We start from the raw sequence: 20,301 nt of genomic DNA on the forward strand, positions 1-20,301 counted from the left end.
TTTAGAATATATTCCCCTCAGGATGTATAATCAAAATACTTTGTTCGAAGTCACTTGGATTAATTCTTTTGCCTTTGTTTTCTCTGAATGGTTATGTTATCTATTTGACAAGTAGTTTGTATTCAGTTATAGAGTTTCTCCCATTCTTGTTGATTTTACTTTATTTTTTGAATATGTAAAACATTAACATAGATCCAAAGTCAAAACTATATGAAAAGATGGACTCGGAGAAGCCCATGCCCGTCCCCAGTCCTTCCATCCCATTTCCACCCATCCCTGTAGGTGACCAATTTCATTATTTTCATACCTTTCCTATGTTTCCGTTTGCAAATATATGTTATTATTTTTAATTCCTTCTTACACAAAGATAATATCCTATAAACATTTTTTGTATCTTGATTTTTTTTCACTTAACAATATATCCTAAAATTACACTATATCTGTCTAGAGATCTTTTTATTTTTTTCCAACTGTAGGCTATTCCCTTGTGTACCATGTATATTCAACCAGTCTCCCAATGTGGGCATTTAGTTGTTCCCAGTATTTTGTTATTTTAAGTAAGGCTGTCATAAACAACTGTGTATATATGTCTTTTTCATGTTGTTGGAGGTGTAACTTAGTCTTTAGTCTTTTGTGAATTAATCTTGCTCAGCATTTGTAGTGTGTCTTGAATCTGTGGCTTAATATCTTTTATCAGTTTTAAAAATTTCCCGGCTAATATCTCGTGAAATATTTGCTCCTACTCCGTTATTTCTGTCTTTTCTTTCTGTAGTGCTGATGACATGTTTGTTTTTCTCGCTTTATGTGCCATGTCTCTTAGCCTCTCTTCCAGCTTTACATCTTTTTGTCTTTCTATACTACATTCTGAGTAATTCATTATGACACACATCCTAGTTTGTGCATTTTTCCAGTTGTGTCTAATTTGCCATTAAACCTAGTCATTGAAGATTTTGAAAATTAGGTTATTTTTTAAATTTAATTTACATTTCATTTTTTACCAAATTTGCATTGTTACTTTTAAAAATAATTTTGTGTTCCTATAAATATCCTCATTTGTCTCTTTTTTTTAAACATAGTAGTTTTATAATTTTTGTCTGATAATTTCAGGATCCAAAGTCTTTGATCTATTTCTGTTCTGTTTTCTTCTGCTAATACTTGCTCCTGGATACCTTGTTTGTTTATGTGCTTGGTTATTTTTTTTTTAATGTGTGATGCTTTGGCTCCTTGAAAAATTACTTGTGAGACTCTTTGAGGCTTAGAATGGAGATGCCTGTCTTCAGAGACTATATAAACATCATGTGCCAGGCACTTGGGACATTACCATTTGAGGATCACTTCAAACTAAATTCATGGTGTGAGATTCCCTAGAACAGCCAAGCCCCATGCTAAACACTGAGCATATAGAACAGCTTCCTTTTAAGAGGGATGTACTATTCTCCCCATTTTACAGATAAGAAAACTGAGACTCAGAAGTTAAATAACTTTTGCCCAAGCTCATCCAGCTAATTAAGCACGGGAGCCAGAATTCAGTCCTGAGTCTGAGTTGAGAGCCAGGGCCTTTCACCACCTCCTTGCATTACAATAGAGCCCAAGGGAGGAAAGAACCAAAACAGGGGATTTTTGCTTGAGCTTTTAAATGGGCTCAACAAAAACCAGGTGAAAACAGGCTTCGGTTTAGAAAACTGAAACCTCACTATCTCAGAATACAATGGCTAAAGCAAGTTGGCAAGGAATCTAATAAAATACAAGCTTTTGCTAGAATTTCATTTTCCTGGTGTGGGCCAGAAGTTCCCCCGGAGACTGTCACACCTGTGAGTGAAAACTCTTGCCTTGGTAACACACCCATGCCAGGCCTGCCACTGCAAAACCGAAGGTGGGAACCGGGTAAACCCATTGTGTAAGGAAAGGAATGCCTCTTTCATTATTACAACAAGGAAAACTTGTCAAGGTTTATTTCACAAGGGCCTAGAGTCCTTCCTGGAGGTTGCCAGTCCAGCCTTCTAGAAATACTCTCTCCCCAAATCAGAGTAGAAAGCAGCGTTGATGAACTTCTTGTGGCCCAAGTCCTTCCAGTTGTGGACAGAGCTGAGGGGTGGGGGTGCAGGCAGGGAACTTGCTTGAGTCACCTGTGTAGCCGCTGGCAGAGTTCCATCCCTGGAACTCTGGTGTCAGACTCTCCTCTGCGTCAGATGCCTGAATCTCCACCCCATCTCCATCCCTGCTGCAGCTCACACACTTGCCTCCAAATTCCTGTTCTGAGCAGCAAGCACAGGGGGATTTTTCTCTGGGGGCTCAGGAGCCCTGCTTTCCTGGGATGTCATCTGCACCTTGTAGATTTTTAGGATTTTATTGTCAATCATCATTTTCATCAAGTTGCATTTTTGCTGCTGTCAGTTAACTGTCTGAGCACCCTTCTAAGAACCTGAGTTGGGCTGAGCCTGGCTGGGAGATAATAAACCAAATGTGAGGAACCCTCTGGGGAGAGAGAACTGATCTGCATAAAATCACTGGAGGAGAATTAAGTACCAAAATAGGTGCAAGTAGCTGTAATAAAAGCAACAGGATTCGGAGAACTGGGAGATGAATGTGGGCTGGAGAAGCTTCACGTGGGAGGTGAAACTCGATTGAGCGCTAGAGGATGTGTGGGATTAAGACAAAGCCAGAGGAACAGGGAGGGCATGCAGATGGGGGTATAACATACCCAAAAGCAAAGTCAGGGCTCAACATGGCAGAGCTGAGCAGCAGGGAGCAGGCCTGTTGGACTGGTGTGAGGGGTGGTATTGGAGGAGGTGATGACTTGGGTAAAGTGGGATTTTGAAATCCCTGGATGAGAACAAGAGAGATTATCATGGGGTCTTTTGGCTTGAAAAGACTTCTAACATGATTTAATCCAAACCTTTTACTTTACATTTTAAAAAACTGAGCCCTCTGGAGGTTAAGTGACTGGCTCAAGATCATGTAGCAAGCCTAAAATTTGGAGTTGCTGTCGTGGGAAGTGGGAACTATTGAGGTTCTTCAGCGAGGAAATGTCCTAGTGCAAGGGGTATTTTGGGCAGAATGAGCCTGCTGGCTTCAGATATCAAAGGTCTTGAGTCAAGAGAGGCAACATGCTGGTGAATCTGTGTGCCTGGCTCCAAGAAAGAGGCCCAGCAAGGAGTTTGCTGGGCTCTGGAGAGGCCAAGTGCTTTTCTCCTGAGTTAGGCATCAAGTTCCTCTTGCATTCTTGCATCTCGGGGAGAAGCAGTGGTCCTCAGGCAATGCTCCCTTCTTCCTGCCAGAACCTCCCAGTTGCCTCCAGGAGGAGACCTTCCTGATGGGGGAGACGTGAGGCCCCCACACAGTTCCCTGCAATCCCCTTCCTGTTGGAGCTGGCTAATCATTGCTTCTGCTCCCATCCAGCTTTGGGGGGCCCCGGTCCCCTTTAAATTCTGGCCCATGGTGGCTGAGACAAAGCTGGAGTTCGAGTGATCATGGAGATTAGTGGAGGAGGGGTCAGGTCTCTGACCTGCTACTGCCCACATATCACTCAGTCACGTTCACCACGGGACCCTATTCTTTGGGTTGTTCCTTCCTGGCTCTGCCTCAGTTGTTCCTAAGAGGAAATCGACAAAAATATAATCTAAAAGAGAAGCATTTCTTGTCTGAGGTCACGCAGTGAGCCAAGGACCAAACCTCAAGGCAACTTTGAATGTGCTCTCTCCTGGTAGGACTGCTCCCTAGAAGCTTCTTCCCTCCCTTGGGGCACAAGATGTATGATGTCGGGCATTGGATGGGCATCAGAGACGGAGACAGGAGGAGGCATTTGTCTCTGTCTGGAATGGAATCTGTAACAGCTGTCTTCCCGTGGTTGTCTGCACAAGACATGGCTATTTAAAGAATGGTGGTTTGGGACTTCCCAAATCATCACTAATTTTTTTTATAATCTCATTAGAGTAGCAGTTGTGTCTACCCAAAAGTTGTCATTGTGTTAACCCTGCATCATTCTCTGACATCCTGATGATAAATCTGGATTGACTGATGGGCAAGGGCAGCTGAAAATACTGTTCTTGTAGATGTGGGAAAGGAATACATTTCCATACGTTGGGAACTCAGGCTGTAGAACAGCACATATAACATAAGCCTTTGCAGGCCAGACTAGGTTAGGGAGGCTCAAGTTTCACATGTGGCCTTTAGTAACTTGCTGAGTGGTCTTTGGTGAGTTTGCTAACCTCTCTGGGTCTTAGTTTGCTGAGATATTAAACAAGATGGTCTCAAAGATCTACCCACATCGGCCATTCTTGAATTCTAAGACAGAGGTCAGTCTAGCTACCGCAGAAAGAGTCTCTGGCCCTTGGGGTCACCTTCCCTGACTGTGCCTTGTGACTACCGAGCACCATGCTGATGGAAGGACCCTCACAGCCTGTGCTCCTCAGAGCACCACTGGTGCAGGAGCAGCACACAAAATGCCCTGTGGTTTCTGACACAGCCCCCTCGGGTAGTCGTGGGCAGTGACGGCTCATAGGTCCACAGCAGCATCCCACAGGCCCAAGGTGTGACTGGGGATGAGCTGCTGCAGGAAAGGACAGAAAAACCCCAAAGACCTGCTTATGGCCCTAAACAGTACAGTAGATGAACCCTGGCTGACTTGGACCCCCCACTCCCCCAGGTCCCCAGGATGGCTCACTGGTTAGTGGATGGCAGTGCCAGTGTGAGTCTGGACCCTGCCCTTGCCGATGTGGTCTGTGTGAGCTGGTGGAAGTCACCTGGCCTCCCTGAGCCTGTAAACATGCCAACGGTATCATAAATCCTGCATCTGCTTACCCTTTAGGGTTGCTGTGAGAGTATTACACTTTCCAAAGAGCCCTCAAATTTAATATACACTGAAGAGTGGCTTTAATTCCATGTGTTGGCCTTGGCTGTCTTCCCCACTGCCCAGGGCATGCGCCTTCCTTTCATCCAGGGACACAAGTCACCCCGAGCCTGTGTACAGCCTCCACTATTCACCCAGCACTTTCCTGTTCTCCCAACAGCCCCGTGAAGAAGGCTAAGGTTCTGCATATTAGTCTGTGTGTAGAGTGGGGAATGAACACAGAGTTGCAGCCAATTCTCAAGTTTCTCTTCACTTTAACTTCATATGGGGCTCTTGCAGGTCTTCCCAGCACACACACAGATTTCCCGCCAGCCGGGAATACGTGAAGAGCGTATCTCAGCCCTGCTCTTTCCTCCTCCTCATGTCTGGATTGCCCCACTGAGAATCCCATGGGTTCACGCCTCGCCCCACCTGGGAACAAAGCATCAGGCTAATGAAGCTGCAGATAGTATCCATTTGTTCCCACATTAGGCCACCTCTTTTCATTGTCTATCGTCCCCTTTGGTTTTCTCTCTCATGGTTTCTGTTTATTTGGTGTTGTCTCCTGGCAATTTTTTAAAAATCGGAAGCTGGGCATTGTATATGAAAGATTATATAATTCTATGTTCTAGATGGTGATATCTTTCCTCCATAAAGGCTTTGCTTTTGGCAAGCAGTTAGGTAGGGGCAGATCACCCTAATCTAATATTGGGAATCAAACTCACTCAAAGGTGGGCTTCAGTCTTTTTGGAGACTGGTCTATTTCCACATTACCCTTCTTCCAAGGGTCTAGTTCTCTGAAGTTTCAACTAAGAGCCTGGGACACTCACCAGGGCCCCTCCTCCTTGATGAGCACTGGACTCCCCTGCTTCCCCCAGCTCCATGGAGCTCCCTGAAGCTCTGCTCAGCATATTAACCACTTACCTGCTGATTCCTGTCACCATGATTTGGCAAAAGTTTCAAGGGCAAAAGCAGCATCAAATGTTGGGCTCACTCTCTTCATTTTCCTTTTCCCTGGCTCTTGACCCCTTAAGTTCATGGTGCCTTCATGACTCTCAGCAGATGGGCACACACACACATGTATGCACACAGTGTGGAAGTACATGATAGAATGTTTGCAGAGGGAAAAATTAGGGCCAGAAGATTCTATAATGACTGCAGGGAAAGATATCTATCGTCTTCAAAAACCACCTCTTTTGAAACTCTTTAAAATATTTTAGATTTCGAGTCAGCAGGTAGGAGCTGTCAATCCAGCCCCACCTCTCTAAAGAAGATTTTAACTTTTGTGGCTATAAAATTGTACTAATGATGACATCTATCTCTCTGGCTTGTTTTGATAATGAAACAACAGCGCTTTTCATCAAAATCAACACATTTCAATATACGCTTTGTACAGGCAGTGGGCTAGATCTTCCGCTTATAGTATTCAATTTTTTTTTAATGTATAAACTATAGAATACAAGCATATCCATGGTCATAAAAATCTTTTCTTTTTTTAAAGTAAAATACTATTTGTAGCAGGGACCAAAGCCTTTCTTTGAGGAGCATTTCTTTTTTCTCTCTCATACTTAAAGCCTGGAGGACTAGGAGGTGTGCTGAATGGGACATTTAAGACCACGGGAGAGGTACCTGCGTTCCTCTAGTTGTGAAGGTCCTGGCAAAGCCCAGTGAGGGGCTGTGATGGTGGCAACCAGCCTGGTGATCTAGAGGTAGGTCCCAGGCTCCCATGTGGGATGCCTGGGGCCAAGGGCTATTGCCGATCACCAGAGATGCCATCTTCCCACTTTGCCTTGATGACCTCTTTTCAGTGGTATCTAGATCAGGCATTGGTTGGCAAACAGTGGTCCATGGGCCAAATCTAGGCTTCTGCTTCTTTTTGTATGCCCTGTGAGCTAAGGATGATTTTTACATTTTTAGGTTCATTTTTTCACATTGACGTCTAGTTACTCCAGCACCATTTGTTGAAAAGACAGTCTTTTCTCCATTGTGTGGCCTTTGCACTCTTGTCAAAGATCAGTAGGCTCTATTTATGTGGGTCTGTTTCTGGGCTGTCTCTCTTGTCCCATGAATCTGTTTGTCTGATCTTCTGTCAATACCACCCTGTAGCTTTATAAGAAGTTTTGAAGTTGGGCACTGCCAGGCCTCTGAGTTTGTTCCTCTCCTTCAATATTCTGTTGGCTATTCTGGGGCTTTTGCCTCTCCATGGAAACTTTAAAAGCAGTTTGTTGACATCCACAAGTGGGTTTTCAAATGGTTGAGAAAAATAGAAAGGTATTTTGTGGCGTATGAAAATTACATAAAATTCAGACTTGTCTCCATAAAGTTAATTTGTTTGCATATTATCTTTGGTGGCTTTCACAGGACAGCAGCAGGGCTGAGTAATTGTGACAGAGACTGTATGGTTTGCAAAACCTAAAATACTGACTGTCTGGCCCTTTACAGAAGGCCTTTGCCAATCCCTGGTCTAAATCTTAGGCTGTGACTTACACTTAGTTTGTTGGTTCTGAGCACGGCCCACGGAGCCAGACTGCTGGTTTCGAACCCTGCCATTATCCTTTGCTAACTGTGTCACCTTTAAAATGCCACTTACCCTTCCTGGGCCTGTCTTTTAACTGTCAAGTGGGGATAATAGCATTTATCTCATAGAGTTGTTGTAAGAATTAAATTAATTATTTCATGTAAGTGCTTAAAACAGGGCCTGGTACCTAGAAACTTCATACATGCTACCACATACATTTTTATCCTGGCTTAAAAAGAATGTTACAAAAATGGTCCCAAATCTCTGCCCTGCTAATTCGTCTACCCTGTTACTCCCAGAGTGATGATCATCTTAAAATACACCCTAACACTTGACTCTACAGAGACCGGTCACAGCTCCCTGTTGCTCTTGGGGTAGCCTGGCATTCACAGCTCCACAGCCCAGCTGCCATCTCTCTCTGCAGCCTTGTCTCCCCTCCCCTCCCCTCCCCTCCCTTCCCCTCCAGTTACAAACCCTGTGCTCCAGCCCTTCCCAGTGCTTTGTGCTTGTCCACACCCCTGGGCCCTCCCATCCTGTAACTCTTTCTGTCCAGAAAGCTTTGTTCTGGGGATTTTAAAAGGGTCACTGAGACCTGGGGGCAGGTTATAGCCATCATTCGTGTTATAAGGTCCAACATGGAAATCAGTGCCTGATCTCACCATGGGCATGAACTGGAAATATATTCATGTTCCTCGTGAAACTTCAGATGGATTGTTTTCAGGGTCAAAAAGTAAGGCTGCAGAAGAAGGCTGGGGTGGAAAAGAAATCAAGCTGTTCCCCCCAGGTCAGGCCTCCCTCTGGCCTTGTCTGTTGCTGTCTGGGGGTCCCTGCATGGTATGCCCTTACAGGGAGTGTGTACCCTGGACAGAAAACTGGGTGGAGAGAAGCCAAAGGAGGCAAAGGAATCAGACCTCTGATTCCATATCAGTGTCATGTTTCATGAAGCTGTTGAAAGTAAGCATCACGATCATGTAACAATGGGAAGAAAGCTCATGATACAACATTAAAGGGAGCTTGTAGGATACAAAATTGCATCAGCATTGGTTACTCCTGAGTGAGAAGTGTGACTGATCAGGAGCCTGATGGACACGAGGGTGTGAACACGTGAAACCACTCTTGGTTGTAGGGGTGATGGCACTGTGAGTGGGGTTTTGATTCCTTTAGGGGAGTGCTATTATTGTACTATACTATTATTTATGTATTTAAAAATCTAAATGTTTGATGGGAGAACTCATAAAATGATTCTTTAAATGTATGCAAAGTTAAAAAAAAAATGCCTTAAAAGACTGGCCCAGTGTTAGCTGGGATGAGAGCAGTGTCTTTGCCATCTCCCCACCTACTTTTCTTCCCTTCACCTTACTTTCACTAAGACCCCTCAAGACAGCCCCTGTCCAGCCATTATGTACAGTCTTGGCTGCTGGGAATGCCATGATTAGCTCTTCTCCAAAGCTTATACCACCATTCAGGCTATTTCAGAATATCCTTTACCTTCCCTGATTTGTCCTGGATTCCTGAACAACAGCAACTATTTGTCCAACATTATTCTCCTCAAGAGTTCTACCCTTTGCCAGGAACCAATAAAGGAATTGGTGATAATGTGCCCATAAGTGATGTAGGGTTATTCCTGATCTCTCCCAGATAACACTTTTGCTTTACAACCCGGGGCTTCTGCCTTAATAGGCTGCGTTAATGGAAGCAGTGTCCCCAGCAATGAAGGTGAACCTTGGAGGAATGGTACCCGGGCTTTCCTAACACAAGGGATATTATTGAGCAAGCCACATAGGTAGGGCTGGGAGGAAGGGCATGAAAGCTGCAAATATGATGGGAGTTAATTCCAGCTGGATAACCTGAACTATTTTTGCTTTCTTTTAGGAAGCACCCAGGCCCATACCTCTCCTGGAGAGAATGCATTGGAAGACCAACTATGGCCGGAGGTCAGGGCTTTGTCCTCATGGGTCAGGGAGTGAGTTCCCCTCTAGAGGGTGAATCTAAGTCTTGATGCAAGTTAGCAGGTCCCTCCCAGAGGCCTTGAGGGAACAGGCTGGACACGCTGCTTCCCTGGGGACAGTCGGGCTGCCTGGCAGAGCAGAGAGAGCATGAGTGTATCTCCTGGAATTTGGGGCTTTTCATCCCAGCAGACTGAGCAGGTGGTGCCCAGAAGTGTCCAGACAGAGTTACAAATGGGCTTGTTATCTCTCTGAGCCTTGAAGCAGATACTGTGAGTTATTTGAAGGCATCTGAGTGAGGTCTTCCCAGAACATCCACAAGATAAGAATTGAGAGTAAATGCTTTTATGTCTTACCGAAATCAGTAATTCATGAGAAATTAACTTGTGTCTCCTTGTGATAGAGAAAGGTGGTCAAGCAACTCAGTTCTGCATGTTTCCCCCATTGGAGCATCTCCCCTTTCACTCTCAATTCTGGGGAGAGAACATGTGATTTCCCTTCCCAGAGCCCTCCATGTGATTTTGCAACAGAGGCGGCTCTGGATTTGCAGGGGCATCTGAGGAGGCTCAGTGGCCTTGAGGATCCGAGCACTGGTCACCCAGTCCCTCCTCTGCTCTCAGCAGCCCGTCTGGGCTTAGGATATGTGCTGGCCCAGTGAGGACATGAGAGTCTCCTGGTTTCCACTTTATCCAGTTACCAGCAGCAAATAAACAGAATGCCTCCTATACCTGCTCTATAAATAATCAAATTTAAAGAGGGAAAGTAGATAATACAAAAAATATAATAGCATAGAATAGATTTGGTAACTTTTTAGTCCAGATATGCTGGGTCTCTTGATGATTTCTTTTCATATTGTAGTGAAATACACATATAAAATTTACCAGTTTTGAGTGTACAGTTCAATAGTGTTAAGTATATTCACATTGTTGTGCACCCATCACCACTATCCATCTCCAAAACTTTCTTGTTATCCCAGTAGTTGGTTTTTGTTTTCTATCATCCTCCCTCCCTCTCCATTCTACTGTTCTTACCTGCCACCTGCTACAATCATTGCCAGTAGACACATGCCCCATTTTGCTGGGTGAATTGGGTATAGGGTTAGAAGAACATAACTATGGACGATTGGTGCTTCTGGATTCTGAGCCTAGACAGAACAAGGACATGGTCATTTCTGTACCAAGCTTTCAGGACCTGCAGGATTTCCGTACACGGCAGTTGATGTTTCTGATGTCTGGTTTCAGTGGCAGACCTCGAAGAGTCTTCCATTCTCGTGCAACCCACGGAAGTCAGGATCCGAAGTGCCTTCTAACTCAGGTACGTGACCCTGAGCCATGAGCTAGAAAGGCCAGAGTCCTCTCTCTGGTGTGGCCAGCAGAGGCTCCAACCACTCTCCTCTTGCACTCTTTGGTCATTCAGGTCCTCATTCTTCCCCATCCTTAGTCCTTCAGCCTCCTCTTTTGTCACCCTCAGTCATTTCTATGGAGGGACAGAGCCCAACACACCACTCAGAGATAAAACCAACATGGGCCAGCAGTGGTTTGCCTGGGTGAGGGTGACCTCCGGGAGCTCACCTGCAGGTGGGTGGACCATGTCACAGGAGCTGTGGGTTGGAGCTTGGTCACTCACATGCCTCCCCTAATCCTACAGTGTAGCCATAGTGGCTGCCTAGACATATTTTTCCTAAAATGGGCTAGGTTTGCCTAATGCCTGGATGCTGTGACCATTACTCCTGAGCTGGTCCTCTGCTCCAGCTGCATCATTGACCATGTTCAATGGCCTTGTTTATGTCTGCATTGTAATAATTTGCCAGGGTTTCCAGCTAAGCATACTGTTCTTACTATTCTGCTATGTAAGGCGTGTGGGTAGAAAAAGAAATCGCCATACTTCTTAGGAAGTGGCTTCTTTAGGAGGCCGCAGGAACGTGACCAAGGAGTATGTCAGTGGTTTCTAGGGAGACTTAATTCTAAGAATGCCAGTGGCCCAGGCGGGTTGGAGGTTTCTCGCTGTGCCATCTGCATGCAGCTTGATCTGGCGTTTCTGTGTGTTCACAGGCTTGGAGTGCTGTTCTCTGGCAAATCTTCAAGCTAACGTGATAACATGATGCCTTTTGAACCCAGATGGTTTTCCTTTTGATGTGTTGCTCTCTTATTACTAATGGTGGCCCAGAGCAGAAAGAGGGCCAGGAGAGGGAAATAAGGGCCATGAGTGACCTTCCACGGGACATGTATTTGGAGATCTTGAGTTCAGTTGACAACATGATCTCCAGAGAGGAGTAAACTTCTTTCAAGCTGGGCTCCCAGCAACTGCCTGGTTTCCAGCTTTGCACTTCCACGGCGGCAGACTCAACCTCAGAGGCTGTCCTCGGGCCGGGGGACAGGTGTCTGCTTCTCCCATTTGGTGACCTTGGCTCACATGGTCCGGGATGTAGCTCTGACCTTCCTCCATGGGTTCCTGTCTTTGCAGTCCACTCTCTGAGACCTTCTGATATTAAATTTGTGGCAGCCATTGGCGATGTGGAAACTGTGAGTATTTCAAGGAGATGGAGGTGGGAGGGAGGATCTGGGACTGGTGAGCCTCTGAATGAGCTCCTAGTAGCCAGGCAAGATGTTTAATTTTGGGAGAGAATATTCTCTTGAGCTGGAAAAATTCCAAAATCTAGGGTTCTGAGTTGTTTTAAATCAAACGAATGCCTCCCTTTGCATCAGGGTGAGGAAACTTTTGGAGTTTCTCATTAACAAGTTAAACCTGTTGATACATTAAGTCAAGGTCACACAGAATTTAAAAGTCATCTTCTAAACTTTCTGTTTATGAGATAAAGAACAAAAACGTCTTCTAAACTTTCTATTTATGAGATAAAGAACAAAAAATACACTCATCTTTGCTAAAGTTTTAAGTGGTATGATGTTATATGGTGAGGTAACAGGAAAAGAAATTGATAAGATGGATAAGAGAGGGGGTGAGCAGAAAGAGAAGAGGGTTGGAGAGCAGAGCGGACGGAACGCCAGTGTGATTCCCCAGTCAGTCCTGGCTCCCACCTGCCCTGGTCTTAGCAGAGTCTGGCAGCCCTGCTGCCCTCCAAGTCCAAGGAGCCCCCAGCTGAGAGGACCACTAATCAGGTATTCTCAGCTCCACCCCAGAGCCTGGCTGTACCTCCCACACCTGAACCTGGACACCCTCTCCTCCCCTCTCCAGTGTCTTCCTCCTACCTCTGCATACCACATCTCCATCCCACTGTCCTCCCGTGTCCCTGCTGCAGTCTGTACCCTCTGCAGCCTCAGCCCCTGCCCCTGCGCTCAGCCTGCCTCCTCGCTGCAAGCCCCAGCCCGCTACCCCAGGCACAGAGCTGGCTGTGGGTAAAGGGCAAGACCTCACATTAGAAACTGACCAGAGCCCAGTGAAATCGAGCAGCCAGGGCTCCCTGACCCTCGTTGTATTCTACCTGTGATGGCGGTGGTAAAACTGCACGTGTGACTGTGTGTATTGATGAGGGCGAAGGGGGAGGTTTACCAGTGGGAAGGATGTGAAAGGGGAGATGGGCGTAATGAGCAAAGAGGGTTCCTGTCGCGCGTAGCACGCCCACTTTGCCAAGCCCGTGTGTCCCTGCTTGCTGGCCGTTCCACTGCAGAGCCGGGAACGTGGGATGCTCACTGGAGGAGTCTCGAATTCTACCTTGGGCAGGGAGGTCTCCACGCCAAGTCAGGTTTCTAAAGTTAAACCAGTCAATGACTTTTGGTCCCAGCTCTGCAGAAGTTCTTCACACATGAATTATTCAGACCCCACAGCTCCTGCTGTCACTCACCTCACCCTTTCTCCGCCTGTGAGCCCGAGGCCCCGGGCGCGGGAAGATGGTTTCAGTCCATGATGGTCTCCCAGCCCCAGAATCATTGTCATTACACTGACGGGCACCTCAGCCTTCAGGATAAATCCTGAAAACACGATTCTTAGGAGGCTGCCTTCCTCTGTCTGCCCTGAGCGTCAGGTACCATGAACTTAGCCTGATTTTAATTTATAAAAGGCATCAGGCCAGGGAAAACATAATGGAAGACAGTGCAATTAAAAAGACAGAGGTCCAAAAGGTGGATGCTTTTGTCTTGAGTTCCTGGAGCTTTCCGTAGCCAAGGCACAATCACTTGCTTGCGACTGTGGCTGGCACTTACTTAATTGCTCTGGGCTTCCTTTCCCTCATAAACTTTAAAGATCAGATTCGTAAATGTTAAAATTCTTTTCAGATTAACACTTGGGATACCTGTTCAATATAAGAAAAAAATCGAAACATGTTACCTTTCCCTAGAAATTTTGCCTTTCAAGCCCCTCTTATTGGAGGACTCCATCCCAGTTAGAGGAAGGTAATGGTCAGCCTGCCCTCCCAAGGGGGCTCCAGAGGCGTGGCCCAGCTTGACAGGCTGACTGGCTGTCACGGGAGAAGGGTCGTTAAGGACAGGCAGGCCAGGTGTGGCAGTGTGGATACAGCATCACCTGTCACCACCACACCTGGAGACACTGTTCTCTGAGAATCTTGAGAGAGAGAATTTGTGTCTGAACCTGTGAAAGTAGCACAACTGGCAACAGCTGGTGCAGGCTCAGCGCTGTCTGTGTCCTGGGCACAATTCCAAGTGTCCCTAGGACCTCCCAGAGGACACTGTTCCCATGGTCTCACCTCAGCCCTATGACCAGGGAACCTCTCCAGCAGGGAGTGTCCTGTGTTAGCCAGCATTTACCAAGAAGATGATCAGAGACTTATTTTGTTCATTCAAAAAATAGTTACCGAGCGGGTATTTACTGAGCACTTATGGTGTGTCAGGTACTGTTCTAGGTCCAAGGAACATAGTCAAGGACAAAACAGGCACAAATTCCTGCCCTCGTGGTGCTTACACTCTAGGCAGGGGAGACAGACAATACACAAATAAATTTTAGATTATGGAAGGTCATAATAAAATAATCTCTTTCGTTTCTATGTAGGATGTTAATATTCCACATAGGTATATTTAAATCTAAGCTCTCCCACCTGGTTTTCTATTCAGAAGAAAATATTTAAACCTCCTATTGCTCTGAGTTCAGGCAACATGCTTTGGAGAAACCCTGACGTTCCTACTTCCCTCCCCCAGAAACGAACAAAGGCAGGTTTGGACTTTTTCAGGATCCATGGGTTCCCTCTTGTTGATGGAGGGGGGTGTCTGATAGGCACCTGGGGTCTCACAAGGACAGGCCGGCAGCCTTCCCTGGTGGGGCGGTTCACACCTTGTGTCTTTTCCAGCCTCCAGACTCAGGGACAGGCGACCTGGAGAAGCAAGAATGGTAATTGTCCCAGAACCAGAGCAGCAGAGCCTCAGTTATCTGCTTCACCTCCCTGCTTCACTGACAGGGAAACCTGAGGGCCAGAGAGGAGACGCCTGCTCCAGGCCCCCTTACGAGCAGGTGGTGAGGGAGAACCAGGATGCAGCCTCCTGCCTCCACATCCAACCCTCCCCATTCCCGCCAAACCCCTGGGCCCTTCTGGGTGAAAAGGGAGGAAAGTGGGAAAAGGCTGAATGTGGGATCCCTGCTTCCTTCCACCATTCTCCTTGCTCTGCTGTGGGGGAAGCAAGCAGGGCTGGACCAGGATCAGGCTCCTCCTGCACTGGGGTCTGCATCCCCTTCCAACTGTGGACCAAACTAGAGAGGTGGGGAGAGGGTCCAGATGGAGCTGCTCACCCCATTTTGGTGACTCCATTGCCATCTGAGGTCTGTCTCCGGGAAGGATAAATCCGGAACCAGAGCAACGCTGAGCCAAAGCTTGTTCTGAAACAGACCACAGCAGGCAAGGGCAAGGGTTGGTAGGCGACAAATGCAGTCTGACAGTTGTGTGTTGGCTTCTGCTTGCAGGACTGAAGACAGGCCACCGCAGGCATGCATGGGCGTGGTGACTGGTGAGTTCTGTGTTTTCATGGCCAGAATCTAGATCGTCCCTGTCCCTCCTGACAGCAGCATTTTGGTTAATGTAGAAGATGTACCCTCTGGGCCCCCTCATTGCAGAGCCCAAGGAGGAAGGGAGAGGCATTCTAAGAGGACAGGTAGGGAGCGAGGGTATGAGAAGGCACGTACCCTGAATGGTGAAATGTGTCGGAGGGTCTCTGAGCGAAGAAAATCCAGGAGGCATTGGGTTAAGGTTAGGGGACAGGGGAGAGAGGTCAGGGGGTGGCTGGCCCGGAGTCCTGAGGCCCTTTCTTCCCCAGGACCCCAGGGGTGGACTTACCTCTGGGAAACTGTCCATCATTGACTGTCCCCACCCTGCCGCCCACCAAGGAGAAGACCCAGCTCTCATTTTCAGTTCATTTCATTTTATAGTAACTCCCTTACTTACAAAATAAATATATCAATTCAGTTCAGGAAAATGAAATGAAAAGAAAGAAAATCAACTGTAATCCCAATTAGAGACAAGCATGGTTAGCACATTCCTTAGCACCTTCATACATAAAAAGGCCAAAATGTTATCTGTCACCTGGTTTTTTTCACTTAGTATCAGAGGTCCCTTACGACTCTATTAAGTCATCCTGAAACCCGAGGCCCTTAATGCCAGCTGAATTTGCTTGGTGGGTAATGTCACCTGGGCTTAGTGCTCACAAGTCAAGGGCGAGGAACCCACCTTTCACTCCTTAATTAGACTGAGCAGACTCAGGCCACAGTGCAGAGAGATGCTCTGCTAGGCTGACACGTGAGTGGAGCATAAGGACAAGTGAGGCAGGCGGTGCCCTGTCAACTCAGCCAGTGAATTTCACCAAGGGCCTGGGAATCAGGAGGTTCCCCACAAGGCCAGGGATAAACCAGATACTGGTCCTGCCTTCAGCCCTTGCCATCCAGCAGGGGAGGTTGAGACCTGGTGTTCTGGCCTCCAGGATCTGATTGAAGGGGGATATTGATGGCCCAAGTGATGGGAGGGTCCCCTTGCAAAGGGGCGAAGGGTTCTGAAAGAGGACACCCTTATGACTTGGTGACTGCCCCAGCTCAGGCTAGGCTTGGCCCTGTCTCCCTTTAAATGGTAGGAAAAAAAGAAATGAAGTGGTGTATTCGGGGGTGTCTAGGAGGATGGCCCTGAAACCGCAAGCACAGCTGTTGCTTTACCTGATTTCTCAGTTTGTCCCGGTTACTTTGCCCTTTGGCCCACCTGATAGCAAGACCTGATTGCCCCTCATGAAGCAGAGGGTAACCAGGGGTCTCACCTGGCCAGAGGTGCAGCAGGAGGCTGGGCAGTGAAGGCAGACCACGCACCTAAGTGCTCTCAGAGGTAGGCTGAGCTGTAGCTTTCAGGGGGTCCAGCCTACCTGAGGTGGGGTGGGGGGAGCAGAGTGCCAGGCCTGGGAGCGCTGCTAGGTGGCCAAGCCAGCAGAGGAGCACTTGGCCTTCCAAGAGAAAGTGCCCCAGGGGCATCCAGGCCCAAGCTCAGCCCAGCCGTCATGCAACCCCAGAACCTCAGAGCCCTTCATATCTAACCATGCCCTCGCTCACCGCGGCCATTTTGCAGATGGGAAAACTGAGTCTCAAGGAGATTAAACAGACTTTCCCAAGGTTACATCGTCAGTATGTGGCAGAGTGCCCGGGAGCCCAGGTGGTCCAGCCCCACAGCCTGCGCCCTATGTTCTGGCCCCACTGGAAACCCAGAGAGGGAGTGAGCGAGGACAGAGTGGGTACACAGGAGACCTAAGACAAAACGGCAGGCAGATTTATGTAAGTCCAAGGTCATGTTTGATCCCAAGGAAGCAATGCATTACAGGTGCCTTTAATTTGGAAAGCAATTCTCTTTCAAAGATGTGACACCAGGTGTTCCCATTTTGTTGTTCATTATCACAGACCCTCCTGATGCATGGGGGAGTGTTCGCCCCAGCTGCTCACCCTCTCACACAGACACGCACGCACGCAAGCTCCCTGGCCTCTCCATCCGGCCTCAGAGCTTTCAGTTTTCCCACCACGCGTGGGGATGGGCTCCTTTCCCAAGCTGGTCAGAGCTCAGAAAAGGAGGCTCATTAGGCTGGTTTGAGGATAAAGGGGCCCTGACTTCCAGCCTGGTTCCCCTCCCCCTTCTGCTGCCTGCACAGTGGCAGCTCCCTTCAAAGGTAGCCCTTTTAAAGCTGCCTGCTGGATTCCATTCCCCCCAAAGCCCCAGGCTCTTGTGGATGGGGGCAAAAAATGGGGGGCTGGGGTGAGGCAGCACCACCTCCCCACCGTGACACTCTCCCCTCTCTGCACTCCCCTCTCTCAGGAGCAAGACACAACCTAACTGCTCCTGACAGCGCTATTTTTAGTGGTCCCTGGCTGTCAGCTCTGGGACATGTTCTCGGTGTGTTCCCCGGAGCCTTCCCGCCCTGCTGTCACTCAGGAGGAGGAGGGGGCCTGCCTGGTCCCATCCCAGCACAGTCTTCCTAACTAGTTGGTAGCGCACGACAGTGAAAAGCTTTGACATCCCTGAGCTCAGGTTCAAATCCCAGCCACTTCAGCCACGAGACCTGGGGGAGCTGGCTTAACCCTCCAGCCTCAGTTTCCCCTTCATACACACACCTATGATGCTTAGCTCTTGGCCCAGCCTCACACTTGAGGGATGTTAAGTTTTTGCAGCTCCACTCACTTTCAGGGGCCTGCTACGAGGCTGAGCTCCCAGCCCAAGGCAGGTCCTGCTTGGGAACAGGGGCAGCAACCCTGGCATCTCACCCCAGAGGGGGTCAGCCTCCACAGGTGACCTCCGGCCGTCAAGACCACGGGCTCAAATCAGTTCTCTCTTTAGCCCTTTCAGATGTCATCAGACACTTCAATCCATCTGTCCTGCAGCCCGTGTGTGCCCCTGTGAAGGCAGTCGTGCCCTACAGTGGTGCTGAGTAAGCCCCTTTTCTGGCTCTCTTCCAGGTTGTATGCGCCTGTTAGTCTTGGGCCTCTAGACGGGAGGATTGGGGATGGGGAGCTGGAAAGAGGCTTAAAAATTAAGATCTCTGTTAAGTCAAAGCCAAAATGTATCTCTTGCACAGATTTTAGTCTGCTTGATGGGCCTACCTTGAAAAATTAAGTCAAGGCTTGCCTTCTAGAACCCAGGAGTGGTGCAGTGTAGCCTCTCAGAGACTGGCATCTGGGCTGGGGCAAGGGGCAGGCTTCCAGCTCTCAACAAAGTGGTATTTAACTGATTTTTCTCTCTGCTTCCTTCCCTCTGTGCAGAGACCTGTGGATTCAGGCAAAAGAACTGGTGAGGAGCTTGAAAGAGAACCAGGTAAGAATCCATCCAACCCTGGTTGGGACGGTCCCTGTCTGCGGCGAGGCAATCAGCCCAAACCCACCAGGCTGCCGCGGCCCTGGGGCCATCCTGCCCTGAGCTTGGCAACCAGTGTGGCCGGGCCCTCCATGAACGCCCTTCCCATGGTGACTCTCTGCAGGCTGTAAACACACAGGGCCACTCCTTATGTTCCCAATCTGGTCCTGCCAAAAATCAGCGCATGGACTAAAGGACTCACAGCTCAGGGAGGTGGCTGAGAGCTTGGGTTCCAGGCAGAGACCCGTGTGAGCGCAAATCCTGAATTTCCACCTGTTAGCTGTGCGATGTTGAGTAAGGCACTTAACCTCTCGAAGTCTCAGTTTTCCCATTTATGAAGTGAGGGTTATAAAAGAGCCTGCAGTTCAGGGCTTAGGGTGGATTAAATGAGGTGTTGAGGTGCCTGGCACAGAGGCAGGGCTCAGTGCAAGCCTGCTGTCATTGTCATCCAAGTGGCAACTGTTGTTATTCGTTACTATTCCCATTGCAGTTCTTGGGTGGAGGCTTCTGTAACACACATGCCAGGGCTCCCCATCCCCACTCTCTTGGCAGTTCACACACTCTTTACTCAGTAACTTTCATATGGGCTGTTATAAGCCTCCTGAAATCAAGGCAAGCTTTGCTACCAAGCTGGCTCTAACCAGGGAGTGAGCCTGGCCCACTGGAGCTGAGGGAAACCCCTGTCTTGGCCAGCCATGCATTCATGAAAGAGTTCAGGCATTCGAGCCAGGTCACTGCAGCTTGCACAAGGACAGGGACAAACGCAGAAGCTATGCTGTAAAGAGTCGTTTTCCTCCAACAAGAGAATTTCTGAATTTTTGGAATGATCTTATCATTCTGGAAAATAGCTGGGTGATCTTGAATCCAATATTTCACAGATGAGGAAACCAAAATCAAAATTGCCTGATTCACATCCAATGCTGCCTCTTTAAAAAAAAGTTTATTTTTTGTTCCATAAGTAACACATGTACATCAGAGGAAGATCAGAAAGCACAGATAAACAAAAGAACATTAAAACCATTCAAAACCATCCTTAAACCTGAGGACCAGAGACAATTACTGTTGACAATTTGATGTGTATTCCTTTCCATATTTTTTTGCAAGCACATATATCTGTATATATTTTATAAAGTAGAGATGTTATTAGATGTAGATGCTTTTTACAATATGCTTTTCTCGTTATTTCCCATGACAATAGTTATGTTTTCCAGCGTTGTTTTAACAAGCTACGTGGTGTTTCAGCTTACGAGTGTTCCCCAATTTCCACAGCAATCCCCTATTTTACACATTTACATTTTTTCTTATGAACAAGACTTCATCATTGTAGCTAAGTCTTTCACACATCCTTGCGTCCTTAAAATATGTTTTGGGAAATTGAATTGTTGAATCAAATGGTAAGGCCTTTAAAAAAAAAAAAAGTTTCTGATATCTTTTGCCAAATTGCCTTCCCATGCTTTACAGCTTTAACTTCCCACCACATACTTCTCCTTTCGAAAAAAAAAAAATCCATACATGTGGTTTTATGGGGGTGGGTGTGTGAAATTGAAAGACATGAAAAGAAAGCTGCTCTCTTGGCCCCAGGTCTCACCACCGCCTCTTTTTGGTGTTGTCCTTTTCTGCAGCAACTCGACTTTCAGAATGACTGGAAGCTCATCAATGTGTTCTTTGGCAACACCAGCCAGTGTCACCTGTGTCCCTCCACCCAGCAGGTAAACCACAGGCTGGGAGGCAGAGGGACTGCCGG

General features: G+C 47.6%; 1 protein-coding gene across 2 annotated transcripts in view; it reads left to right on the plus strand.

Annotated features, from left to right (window-relative positions):
* The window catches only part of PLB1 (phospholipase B1), a 120,547-nt gene that overhangs the window by 11,079 nt on the left and 89,167 nt on the right, over nucleotides 1-20,301 (plus strand). For both annotated transcript variants that reach the window (XM_045511774.2, XM_010948454.3), the window contains exons 3-10: nucleotides 9,219-9,280; nucleotides 10,534-10,606; nucleotides 11,756-11,814; nucleotides 14,547-14,587; nucleotides 15,155-15,198; nucleotides 18,045-18,135; nucleotides 18,467-18,518; nucleotides 20,180-20,266. In XM_045511774.2, the coding sequence (XP_045367730.2) occupies nucleotides 9,219-9,280; nucleotides 10,534-10,606; nucleotides 11,756-11,814; nucleotides 14,547-14,587; nucleotides 15,155-15,198; nucleotides 18,045-18,135; nucleotides 18,467-18,518; nucleotides 20,180-20,266 (509 nt within the window). The remainder of the gene's footprint in view (nucleotides 1-9,218; nucleotides 9,281-10,533; nucleotides 10,607-11,755; nucleotides 11,815-14,546; nucleotides 14,588-15,154; nucleotides 15,199-18,044; nucleotides 18,136-18,466; nucleotides 18,519-20,179; nucleotides 20,267-20,301) is intronic.

The sequence above is a fragment of the Camelus bactrianus genome, chromosome 15, assembly GCF_048773025.1.
Source record: "Camelus bactrianus isolate YW-2024 breed Bactrian camel chromosome 15, ASM4877302v1, whole genome shotgun sequence".
NCBI classification, from domain to species: domain Eukaryota; kingdom Metazoa; phylum Chordata; class Mammalia; order Artiodactyla; family Camelidae; genus Camelus; species Camelus bactrianus.